Source organism: Macaca thibetana, chromosome 4 (assembly GCF_024542745.1).
Source record: "Macaca thibetana thibetana isolate TM-01 chromosome 4, ASM2454274v1, whole genome shotgun sequence".
Classification (NCBI taxonomy): domain Eukaryota; kingdom Metazoa; phylum Chordata; class Mammalia; order Primates; family Cercopithecidae; genus Macaca; species Macaca thibetana.
The window spans coordinates 25,037,213-25,050,427 of NC_065581.1; the positions used below are offsets into that span (position 1 = coordinate 25,037,213).

Genomic DNA, 13,215 nt, shown 5'->3' on the forward strand with positions numbered 1-13,215 from the left:
GACCAGGAAACAAGTCCCATACCCTGAGCTGGGACTCTCCGTGCCCCACATCACCTTCTCAGATGACAGAAATAGAGACAGCATTGGGAGTTGAGGGTGAAGGAAAAAAAAATACGTAACCTTACCCTGAAGATTATGCTTCTCATCTTAAAAAAACAAACAAACAAACAAAAAAAACCCGGTATCTTCATTTTTTAACTGTTGTGGGGAAATAGAAGAAAATCAAAATTTTTTTTTTTTTGGTCCTTTGAGGGAATTATAACGATGTCTGGGATACTCAGTTAAAAGCTGGGTTAAAAACATGAAGTCAAACTATATGCTTTTCTTAAGAGATCAAGATATTCTTTAATTCTTTTCCTTCTGTGTGCAGGATATTATTGTTTTAGATTGAAAACACAGACTTTTAACTCAAGGTAGGGAAAGAAAATGGAGTGGGAGAACCAGACAGCCAGAAAGCTCTTCAAACCTAGTGGGACTCCTGGTTTCTCCACAACTGGGTCTTAGCTTGACAGAACCATTACAGCCTCCACTATAGTGTCTTTCCCCTTTTTCCCATCCTTGTTCTTCTGTATCCTCCTGCCTCTGCTTGTCTGTGTCATCCTGGCTCAGGTCTTAAATGGGGGGAAAGATCTCTGTTTTTGTGTACAGGTTGTATAATCATATACAATGTCAAAGAAAAAGTAGGGTTGATGACTGGCCTAATACATTGTGAATCATAATCATTTACTGCTTATTAAATAAACTATCCCTGCGTAGTTGCCACTGATGATATTGCCAGGGTACAGATGAGGTGAAGTGGGACTTAGAGGGTTCAGAGTCCCTCGTTTGCTCAGAGCTTCCCCTGAGAGAGGACCAGAGCTATGGATAGAATGGGGGTGCCCCAGAACTCGGGGGTTGTCCCCTCTGATGACCATGTTTACTCATGCTTTTTGGTGATTAGAGATCTTACCACTTGCAAATAACTATACTGTATAAGAATACATCCAATAATGGGATACTACTCAGCAATGAAGAGGAACAAATATACATGCAATATCGTCGATGTATCTCAAATGTATCATGTTAAGTGAAAGACGCAAGACTCAAAAGGCTACATACTGTATGATTCCGTTTATGAGATTTTTTTTTTTTTAAGATGGGGTCTTGTTGTTTTTTTTTTTTTCTTTCTTTCTTTCTTTTTTTGAGATAGAGTTTCACTCTTGTTGCCCAGGCTGGAGTGCATTGGTGTGATCTAAGCTCACTGCAACCTCTGCCTCTTGGGTTCAAGCGATTCTCATGCCTCAGCCTCCTAAGTAGCTGGGATTACAGGCATATAACACAATGCCCAGCTAATTCTGTATTTTAGTAGAGGCGGGGTTTCTCCATGTTGGTCACGCTGGTCGTTAACCCCTGACCTCAGGCGATCCACCCACCTTGGCCTCCCAAAGTGTTGGGATTACAGACGTGAGCCACTGCGTCTGGCGCTGGGGTCTTGCTATTGCACTTGCCTAGGCTGGAGTGCAGTGGCTATTCACAAGCAGGATCCCACTACTGATCAACATAGGAGTTTTTACCTGCTCTGTTTTCAACCTGGGCCGGTTCACCCCTCTTTAGGCAACCTGGTGGTCCCTCACTCCCAAACGGTCACCATATTGATATTAAACTTAGTGCAGACACCCCGTCAGCAGAGCACACTATACCCCAGAACTCCTGGGCTCAAGCCATCCTCCCGAGTAGCTGGGACTTTAGGCATGTGCTACTGTACCCAGCTTATGAGACATTCTGGAAAAGCCAAAACGATAAGGACAGAAAACAGATCACTGGTTGACAAGGGCTGGGGAAAGGGATTAACTCCAAATGGGCATGAAGGAATGTCTGGGGTGATGGAACTCTTCTATATCTTCATTGTTGTGGTGGTTACACGACTGTAAGTATTTGTCAAGACCCATAGGACTGCACACTTAAAAAGTATGCTGTACTCTATGTAATTATACCTCAATAAACATGACTAAATTTTTTTTAAACTATTAACAAAGATTGACTGATATATATGTTGGAGTGTTTAGAATAAAGTATACAGATGTCTGTAATTTATTTAGACAGCATTAAAAATAAGATTTATTAAAGGATTTATAGAGAGATACATAGTTAGGTATGTGATGTAGGTGGTAGTTACATGGATATTCACTGTATAATTATTTCAACTTTTCTATATGTGAAATGTATTAATAACAAAATGTTGGAAAACATTTAAAAATACATCTAATGCATTTTCTTCACCATCTATGCCATTTAGAGGGTTGCTTGTAGACCCATACACTTGCTTTCATACTCTCTCATGAGTTCAACAGTACTCTCCCTCTCCCCTTCAAACCATCCTAATAGGAGTAAAGTTTCCCCTTGGTACAGAGGGGAAGAGCTCTTGGGGTTCTTTGCCGACTCACATGAATTTACTGTCCTCCCTTTGATGCAGTATCAGCAAGCGAATCCTTTATGGTGTTTTTTTTTTTTTTTTTTTTTTTTTTTTTACTTGCTTGAAAATGGAAGGAATGGATTAATTTCACTCAATTTGTAACAAACCTCAGGGAACAAGCTTTGGGCAGGAGCAATTCAAAGTGTTAGCAAGTATCTCAGTCTCCGTTTTTCTTGATACTGCCTGGTTCTTGCTGCTGGCTCAGGCTTTGCCTGCCTCTTTCCATCCCACCCTGCAATGGAGGTAAGAACTAAGCCACCTGCTCCCAAACACAAGAACCTCTCTGATGCCTCAGAAACCAGGCACCCCTAGAGCCAACCCTTGATGGGATTGGAAATGGTCTTGTTTCCAAATCACTCTCTGTTTGGTGGAGGATGAAAAGATCTCCCCTTCAAAGAGTGTGTGAGGCATAGGTTTTTGAAAATAGATATGCATACCTTCTCCCGATTACCGTGACCTTTAAAATAGCCCAGTTTCCAGCTGGAAACAGAAAGAGCAGCACAGCGTGACTGGAGAGTCACAGATGTCCAGCCTCCATAAGTAAGTACATGGATAGTTCAATTCCCAACCAATACAATCCACTTTACAATTATAATCATTTTTTAATATTTAAGTGAATCAGATTAGATACATTTAAAGTGTCTCAAACTCTACAAGCTTTCATTTGGATTTGGGTATATGGATCCTGTCTGAAGAAATTTATTTCTATTGACATAAAAAGGTACCCAAGTTATGTTGTGAAATGAAACAGTAAGTTGTAGAACATGGTATTATTCTGATCCCATTAAAAAATATATTTAGCTCAGCACTTTGGGAGGCCAAGATGGGAAAATTGCTTGAGCCCACAAGTTCAAGACCTGCCTGGGCAACAGAGCAAGACTCTGTCTCTACAAAAAATTAGCTGGGCATGGTGGCACATTCCTGTGGTCCCAGCTACTTGGGAGGCTGAGGTGGGAAGACGGCTTGAGCCCAGAGGTTCGAGGCTGCAGTGAGGCTGCAGTGAGGCTCCAGTGAGCTGCGATGGCGCCACATGCCTGGGTGACACAATGAGACCCCATCTCAAAAAAAAAGTTTTATGTTTTAGCTCTTATTTTTAATGTTTAAAAATGGATATTTAACTTAATGGGCTATAATCTATTAACATCATTGTTTATTTTGATGCTCACGTTGTCCCAGTTTTGCCAGTAGAAGCCCCTCCAAGGCAGCTCCCCAATCATTTTGACAGATTTCCTTTTTTTTTTTTTTTTTTTTTTTTTTTTTTTTAGCACTTCTTTATTTTCTGGCACAAGGTGTTTCAGCTTAATCTTGTAATTTAACTGCTGCAGCCCTGGGATCAGAATTTTTCCAATGAGCCCTCATTCCTTTTGGTGTGACTGATATTCAAAAACCAAGATCTGGGTACTAGGTCGCTCATTGCTATTGGGTGTTACTGCTTCTAGATCCTTTTAGTGGACAGAGCTAGGAAATATCTGTGTCTGTCTGTCTATTTAGATTATTCTAATTCCAGGGCAACAAATCGGATTCTTTTTTGTCTTCACTCATTTTATATTTGTATCTGCCTTCTCCCACAGTGAGAACTCTGGCTCCCAACACATCATGTAGGTACTTGTTTGCTTAGTTCTGCAATACACAAAATAGTTTTAGAATTGTTATAACTGTGGTCTACAAAAAACAAATCTGCTAAACAGAGTTTAAGGTTATTTTTATTATTTTTTTTTTTTTTGCTTTTTGACTGAGGATATTTAGCCAAAGTATTGTGTTCAAATGTTACTTGGATTAATTCTTTTCATTTTCTTCCATGTAGTTGTGCTATTCATTTGAAATATAGTTCATTGGTTTCTGTTTGCATTCAATTTGCATTTTTTCTCATACTTGTTTATTTAATTTTATTTTTGAATGTATAGAGAATTGATAACATTTTAAAACAAAAACTATACAAAAAGGTTATATGTATATATATTTAGCATATTTTACAAAAGAAATGGGAGTGCTATGCTGCATGGGGTGAGGGCTGGGAATTCTAGATGACTTTCTCTCTGTTGTATGTTTCTATATTGTTTGATTTTTATACAACATGGGTATATTAGGTTTGTATCAGATGAAAACAAAATCAAGACATATTTTTCAGTGCTATTGCCCAAGTTTACAGTTTTGACAACTGTGTAGGGAGGGTAGGAGGGGGTAAGGTGTGTGTATATAATTAACATGTTCTTACACAATGAAACCATTTCTTGGATCTTGCTATTTCAGAGGAAAAACTGGTACTCACATAGTGGGTTGGATCTAGGCTAACATATTTCAAGATGCTTTCCATTCCCTAAGATCCTCCTTACCCCCAACTTGATACACTAGCTTAATGCTTCTGAGAAAATTTGCTATTCTGGTAATTTTCTGCTACCAACCAGAGACCAAGTTATCATTCTAGCGATTAACTTTTGGGGCTCTTTAGATCCCTCATCAAACAAACAACCTGAGAATTACAGACTTCAGAATCCTTCGAGGTTCCGAGTTCTCTAATCCCTCTGTTGGTTTCATTTTCTTTTTTATGTTTATTAGCTGTCTTTGTATTTGCTGCTGCTTCCTCTCCTTTCCTTTTCCCTCCACACCCTCTCTTTTGTCCATCCTTGGCTGGAGACAGCTAAAATATCTGTCCAGATCATGTACATACAAAGAAAACACTTTCTCAACCAACGGACCTCCTTGAATTATTCAAAGTACCTTCCATTCTCCAGTTTCCCATCATTTTTCTTCCTTGACAGTATAAACTGGAATTGGACATTTGGCAATTGTACCCATGGATTTAATCATTCAGGCAGGAAGGAGGAGGGTAAGCCTTCTACAGAAGCAAGTATTCTTCTGAATGATGAGAAAATAGGTAACAACATGTTTGAAGGTATATAAATAATTTTATGCCAGTATAAACACTAGGGTCCCTAAAACAAAATGCAGTAGCATTCTCTGTAATTGGCAGAGCTGTTGGTAAACAAGATTCGGAACTGGGGAGAAACCCAGGCCTTGTGGGGCCCAGCCGCCTGTTGTCTGGGATGAGGCTGTTAATGGATAAATTTAGCAGTTGTCTAGACTGAAACCCAGGAAAATATGTGACCTATGAATTATACAGAACGTTCTAAAAGGTTTCTTTCTTTTTTGTACTTGGGGTAAGCCCCTCACTGACCTCCTCTCAAATCTTTAAGCTTGTAGCTTAAAGGAAATAGAAACCAAGAGAGGAATTTGCCTGGTATATTCTTCTCCACTTCAGAGCAGAGAAGCCCAGCCTGAAGCCTAAAATCGCAGCACAAGGGATTTGTCAGTCAGTAGCGATTCTGATGGTCAGAACAGCAGCAAGAGACCAAATCAGCAGGTTGGGAAAGGCAGCAACACGGTTTCTGCTGTGGTCTGGGACACTTGGGTGTTTGTATCCACGTTGAAAAGCTCAATCTGCAACCACAGTGCCTCCCCATGCTGGTACAAAATCCCAGAGGGGAGGAGACCAGGGGAGAAACATGAGTGTTGTCAAGGCCTGACCCTTGCCAGATAACAGGTAAGCCAGGACAGAAAGCCGATAGGAAGCTGGGATACTCTGTAAATTGACGCTGGATCTCTCTGCAAGCAGGGGCCATCTGCAGAGTGGGTAGCCTTGTGCAGATGGAGGACTCTGGGAAAGGTGCCCACATATTCTTCCTATCCCAAGCCCCTCTGTCTCCCTTAGATCTTGGCTTCAGGTTCTCATCTGAAGACAGTGGTATTTAGAAGAAAATCTAAGACTCTTTCTATGAATCAGAGTGCCTTCCAGAGCTGCACATGCAGTGAGAAATAGCCAGCTGGGTTCTTACCTCCCTGTGTAGAATTGTCAACCCAGGTTGGTGGCAGACAGGAAAGCCCTCCTTCGAAGTCCCACAGCCCCAACCACAGTCCAGGGCATGGTCTGTGGGATTCAGACTGCTGCCTGACCAGGTCCCCTTGCCCAGTCACAATTAAGAATGCCATCACACTGAGGAGAACGGCTCACGAAGCAGAACAAGACAATTAAGTCACATTGACACTGGGAGGAAGTCGCCAGTGGTATCTCTGAGACAGCAGATTCCCTACTCTCAAGTGCATATCAGCTTTGTCACTGTTGTCTTTTCAGTGGGACAGAGAAAACTCATTTCCATTCCTTTCATTGGAGTCCACAAAAAGTGCTACCCAGCGGTCGCCTCCATCAAAGCTCTACTTAACAGAGTTCAACTGTTGTTTTGTTTGTTTGTTTGTTTTGGTTTTTTTTGAGACACCATTTGCTGTGTCACCTAGGCTGGAGTGCAGAGGCAAAGTAATAGCTCAGTGTAACCTCCAACTCCTGAGTTCAATCAATCCTCCTGCCTCAGCCTCCTGAGTAGCTGGGATTATAAGCACACACCACCATGCCTACTAACTTAAAAAGAAAAAATTGTTTATAGAGACAGGATCTTGCTATGTTGCCAGGCTGGTCTCTAATTCCTGGCCTTGAGTGATCCTCCCACCTCAGCCTCCCAAAGCATTGGGATTACAGGTGTAAGCCACCACACCAGGCCAGAGTTCAACTTTTTAAAGAGGTGAAACAGTAAGTTCCAAATGGGCTCTGTCATCTGGTTGCATTTACTTGTACTGAAAACAGTCTGGAGATCCTCTGTAGGGGCAAACACTCCATTTTCCCAGAAGAACAGGAGTCACACCCCTAGGGGCCAAGATTGGTTTTTCCCTAGTGTATCTGTGTTGCCTCCTGTGTGGTGTGGTGCAAGCCAGCTGAATGTGAGGGTGGGGTGCATCGCTGAGGAAGATGGGGATACCTTCTCCAGTATGACATTTCTCCAATTATTTTGTGAAAAAATGTGCAGGTGGCAATGGTAAGCCCTTCATACTGCCTCAAATGCCACTATTACCAATTTTAGGCCCTCAGCTCCCAATAGCTACATTGCCAGGAACTGTGCTAGGCATTTGACATTTTATGTCTTTTAATCCCCCTCAATGACACTGGGAGGTTTCGTATTGTTGTAATAACCATTTTAAGGTTGAGGAAGTGGGCACTCAGGGAGGTGGAATAAATTGCCCACAGGCCAACAGCTAAGAAGTTATAGAAACAGGATTTGAAGCCAAATCTCCCGGTTGTCAAAGCTTATATACTATTTAGGGTTTCTTTCCTTTAATCCCCCACCCCAACTGTGGCAGACTAAAGGAAAGAAAGGCTCTCAGGGCACTCAGTTATCTGTACCGCCCCTCATTCCCATGCCCTGCCCTGACCCTGCTGTCATCATGTGGAAGGCCCAGGTACCCACGGAGCTGTTGCTCTGTCTGTACTCCTCTTTACCTGGGCAGGTCACAGGTAAGCAGTTTGACAGGGTTTACAGGACACCAGATAGGTCCTTCTCCCGAATGTCTGCTCAGTGTCACACATGTGTGTCTTTGCAGTGACCTTTGGCCTCTTTTAAAATTCAAATATCCCTAAGACAGGTAACATATTACTGTTCTCATACCTTGATTTGATTATTATATTTTTTTCACTATATTGCTATGGACTAAAAAAGAAAATAATCTAAATATTTAATTACAGATTCTGGGGGTGAAAGGAAGAAGTGAGGAAGGTTTAGGGAAGATGGACTTTGGGATCCATCGCTTTAATATGAGTTTAATTTTGATGGAACCCAGACGGTTATTGAGTAGATGAGGTGCCAGGTATTTTGCTAAGGGTTATAGGCATGCAGAGCATATTAAGGATTGGTTCTTACCTGGGGATATTTGAATATAGTCTGGGTATTAAATAATATGTGGGGATCATTGTTAATTTTATTACACAGTTATATAGAAAAATGTCCTTATATTTTAGAGATGCTCTTACTAAAATATTTAGTGTGGAGATGTCATAATGTCTGATTTATTTTTAAATGTTTCAATAGGAAATTGGATGAAGCAAATATGGCAAAATGTTAATAATTGTTAAATTTAGGTGATAGATACATAAGATTCATTATACTATTTTCTCAACTTTACTGAATGTTTTAAAATTTTCATAATAAAAAGTAAAACAAAAACAAATGAGCAAACAAAAAAACTTAAAGCTTTCCAGTAGCTCAAAATCGAAGTTCTATTGCAAAGATGACAATTAGGTTTTGTAGTAAGCAGAATTCGAAGATGGCCCCATGATTCTTGCCCACTGGCATATAAGCCGTGTATAATTCTTGCACCTTGGGTATAAATATGATGAGATTTTACTTCTGTGATTAGATTATGTTATATGGCCAAAATGAGGGATTTTGCAAATGTAATTAAAGTCCTTGATCAGTCCATTTTTAACTAATCAAAAGAGATTATCCTGGGTGGGCCTGACCTAATTAGGTGAGCCCTTTAAAGAAGAGTCTATAAGCAGCAAAAGACCCTTGTTGGCCTTGAGGAAGCAAACTACCATGTTCTGGAGAGGGTCATGTGGCAGGGAACAATGGGTGGCCTTTAGTTGCTGAAGGCCTCAGGCCTACAACTGCAAGAAACTAAATTCTGTCCATTCAGCTTGGAAGAAGACCCTGAGCCTCAGATGAGATTGCAGCCCCAGAGGACACCTTGATTGCAGCCTTGGGAGACCCTGAGCAAAGAATCCAGCTAATTCATGCCCATGGAAACTATGAGATAAAAAATGTATGTTGTTTTAAGGCGATAAACTTGTGGTAATTTGTTACAAAGCACTAGAAAACAAATATAAATTTCAAGCAGTGAGACAATTCTAATTGATTAGACATGGCACCTTAAGACACTATATTAGAAAAGATTCCAAGGCAGGGCCTGGTCTCCTTGGGGGATAAAGAGAAAGCTGTGGTTGATTAGCAATGTCTGCATAAGCATGAAAATGGAGAGTGGTAGCACATGTCCCTCCTATCGCAATTCAAGGTCCCTCTGTGTATTTAAATGAAAGGGGTTTACTAACTTATTTTTCTTAAGGACAGAATAACCCCAAAGGATTATATAACTTGAGTCTCCAAGTTGGAGGAAAGGCTGACCTATGAGAAAAGCTTCAGAGAAAGAAGAAAGGAAACGTTAGCAAAGCAGATTTTAGCAGTTGCAAAATATTGCTGAGGGCCACCCTTGCAGGCTGACATTTGCAGTGATAGGCTGCCTTCCCTCACAGGTGTCTTCACTCTTTCTCCCTTTCCACTTTCTTTAATTTGCTGCCTGCAAACATGTACAGGTCTTTTGTGAGTTAAAAACGCAACCCTCCAAAAATGTCACTTGATCCTGTTCCTATTTCTAACTCACACTGACTCTCATGCAGCAGGGTTCTTGACCATCCTGGAAGAATATCAGAATTCCCTCCTTAGACACTATGCCAAAGAGGTTCAGGACCAGCCTGCTTAATGTTGAGCTTACATTCAACATCTATTAATATATCATTTCATATTAAAACCATGCAGAAATCAGCACAATAGTCAGATGTTAGTCTCAAAATTTAAGTGAAATGTCTGTAGTAAAGCAGGCTTTTCTCATAATTCTTAAGAGTATAGACCAACTTCCCATCCATACTAGTGAAACCATGTAGATCAATAATCCAGCTTTTCTCAGTGACGGATTCCATAATGGAGATATTGTATTAAAACTGTAAGATCACAACTATTTTCCTATAGATATAGAATGAAGTTTCACAAAAACTGGAGTTTAAGGTACGCGCAAGTAAAAGAAACATGATCAAGAAAGTAAAGGCCCAGAGAAAACTGATGGCTTCTTTAATTATATCAAAGAAAAGGAAGTATTTTGCTTGATGTAAATTATTTCCTTGTCTTTGAATTGTCATTTGGAAACCAACCAGCCCAGCTTGCCTCCAAAACTAGTAGACTGTGACTATGTTGGATACATGTTCCTAAGCCACTCATTCATCTTAATTTAACTGTCTATACCAGGGGTTTGTAACACATAAGGAAGAGTTGCCAACGTGTAACTAGGCTTAAAGAACACTGTGTGACGAACTTCTATTTTATTTTATTTTATTTTTCAGATGGAGTTTTGCTCTTGTCGCCCAGGCTGGAGTACAATGGCACGATCTCTGCTTACTGCAATCTCTGCCTCTTGGGTTCAAGCGATTCTCCAGCCTCAGCCTCTCGAGTAGTTGGGATTACACGTGTCCACCACCACGCCCGGCTAATTTTTGTATTTTTAGTAGAGATGGGGTTTTACCACGTTGGCCAGGCTGCTCTTGAACTCCTGACCTCAGGTCATCTGCCCCCCTCAGCCTCCCAAAGTGCTGGAATTACAGGCGTGAGTGACTGCGCCCGGCCTATGTGATGGACTTCTAATGAGAACAACACCTAGCACATAAACCAGGGCTTGGCTACTGGTGATCCACAGTTGTCACACGTTGCCTCAGAACATTGATGTTATATATTTAAAATTCAAAGAATAAACTGCCAACATTTAAACTTGAGAGCTTTCACATAGAAATTAGTATTTCTTGCTTTTTTTTTTTTTTTTTTTTTTTTTTTTTTTGAGACAGAGTTTCACTCTTGTTACCCAGGCTGGAATGCAATGGCGTGATCTCGGCTCACCGCAACCTCCGCCTCCCGGGTTCAAGCGATTCTCCTGCCTCAGCCTCCCCAGTAGCTGGGATTACAGGTGTCCACCACCACGCCTGGCTAATTTTTGTATTTTTAGTAGAGACAGGGTTCCACCATATTGGCTAGGATGGTCTTGATCTCTTGACCTTGTGATCCGCCTGCCTTGGCCTCCCTAAGTACTGGGATTACAGGCGTGAGCTACCGCATCCACCCACTTTTTTTGAAAAATTGGAAAATCTACCAACCTGTACCCCATTCCCCATGGAAACAATCTGATGGCATTGAATGGTGGGTGTCCCACTATGATGGGACACATATTTTCCCACTTGCTGTACTCTCTACCACTCCCTATTGCTACCTCATACTGAGGCCAAATGTCAGTTGTTATTTATCATCGTGGTTTCACTATCATTTTTCTCACAACAGAGACAGGAAGAAAGTGAACTATTCGTTACCCCTGAAAACAGATACCTTTCACTCAGTCTTCTCAGCAGCCCAGCCCCTCCACCCATTTGAATTTGCTGACATCTGAGATAAATAAACATCTCTAAGAACAGACACACACGAATTTGTTACTTGTTTATGAGAAATGGTTTTGGCATACATTTGAAAGGCTTTTTCATTCTCAGATTACTCCAATGCTAAAAACTCCCTTTTGGTTAGAGTTCCTGTCTACACAGTTGTGAGTTTGATAATTTAAGAAGCATACAATTGGGTCGTTTGAAGGAAATATGACTCACTGATCCTTGAATTTCACCTTATCTAGCTACACTGCTGATAACCTGTTTGATTCAGATGTTCCATTTTTTTCCCTACTGTAATAAACAAAAATTCCAATTCACATGACTCCTCGATCAATGTAAATATTTATTTGTATTTTCCATGTAGTTGGAGAAATAAAGAAAAGAGGCCCTGTGGCCCTGTCTTGCTCACCACTTGAAACAAAATGTATCTAGTTACCTCTAATTAGGATAGTGCTGGGAAGGAAATAGGAAGAGAGAGAGTAGGTAAAAAATACCAAAGTCCATTGGAAAAGGGAGCACAGGAAGGTGGAAGAGAGGAGGAAAGGGGTGAGATTGGAGAAGATTTGCAGAGGGCAAGAAATGAGTGTGTTGCGGGAAAGTGTGGAAAACAAAGGCAGAGAGTAGGTAACAACCCATCGGGACACTCACGGTTGAGCTGACGCCTCCGGATCCTGTCCCTCCATGGCCTGTTTCTGATCCAGTGTAATCGCGAAGGTAACACCATGGTCCCAAGAGAGCGGCCTAAAACCTGCTCATGGCAAGGGAACAAAAGGGTCTTGCAGCGATCACGGAAGTTAAGTCCAGACGTAAAAAATTGAAAAAGAAAACATAACACCCCCTCTTTTTTTCTTTTCTTAAAAAAAAAAAAAAAAGTATTTGAGGCTTCCGTTCACTTCTTTTATCTTGTAACTTGTCTTGCCTTTCCTTCCCTTAACTCCCGACTGGCCCGAAGGCAGCTGCTGTGCTGGGCTGCCCTAGCCTCCTGTGCCATGTTTTATGCATGAAGATGATGGGGCGGTAATTTATTCAAGCAGAGACGATCACCGGTCTCCTGTGTCTGCCCTCGCGTCAGAGGAGCTGTGCAATGGCAGGGGGAGGGCAGGTGTGTCTGACTGCACGCAGGAATGGCCTGAAATGGGAATCCCTCTCTGTAGGCAGAAATGAAGAGCCGAGCTTTGCTGCCGGAGCTGAATCAGAGCAACACTCCTTACCTTTTAGGGCGCATGATTTATTTACTGCTGGGTCCCTAGTATCTAATATAGTGCCTGGCACTTGGTAGGTGAGCAATAAATATTTGTTGACTGAAAGAATGATCCAGTGATAACCAACATAAGTGATATCATACTTTCCTTTTCACCAGTTAATCTGCCCAGTGAACTGTCTTCAAATATGTCTATTTGAATTTTCTCACCCATTCTTTTTCTCCACCTACGATCACACTTGCCCCTCACCTACTCATTCATACTTCAAAGCCTCATTTTTCCCATGAGACTTTCCTGAAGCCATAGACATGGGCTGTCCTCCAGGCACCTATTGCTCTCACCTGCAGGTGGCCCATGTCTGCACTGCCCAAATTTGTTAGGCCTTTTGTTTGTTCTCTGGATTCTTTTAAACCACACATCCAGGCTGGATGAGGTAGCTCACACCTGTAATCCCAGCGCTTTGGGAGGCTGAGGTGGGAGGATCGCTTGAA

At 41.4% G+C, this 13,215-nt stretch overlaps 1 protein-coding gene and 1 pseudogene across 3 annotated transcripts in view; both read right to left on the bottom strand.

Moving 5' to 3' along the window:
- The window catches only part of LOC126952985 (argininosuccinate synthase-like), a 48,737-nt pseudogene extending 36,561 nt beyond the window's left edge, over window positions 1–12,176 (bottom strand). The window contains exon 1 of the transcript XR_007725088.1: window positions 1–12,176. This exon is cut by the window's left edge and continues 36,561 nt beyond it. The product of XR_007725088.1 is annotated as an argininosuccinate synthase-like (transcript).
- RIPOR2 (RHO family interacting cell polarization regulator 2) overlaps window positions 1–12,612 on the bottom strand; it is a 239,407-nt gene extending 226,795 nt beyond the window's left edge. The window contains exon 1 of one of the 2 annotated variants that reach the window (XM_050788192.1): window positions 12,171–12,612. In XM_050788192.1, the coding sequence (XP_050644149.1) occupies window positions 12,171–12,246 (76 nt within the window). In that variant the 5' untranslated portion in view covers window positions 12,247–12,612. The remainder of the gene's footprint in view (window positions 1–12,170) is intronic. The other variant, XM_050788199.1, reaches the window with a different exon arrangement.
- Between the last annotated feature and the right edge of the window lie 603 nt (window positions 12,613–13,215).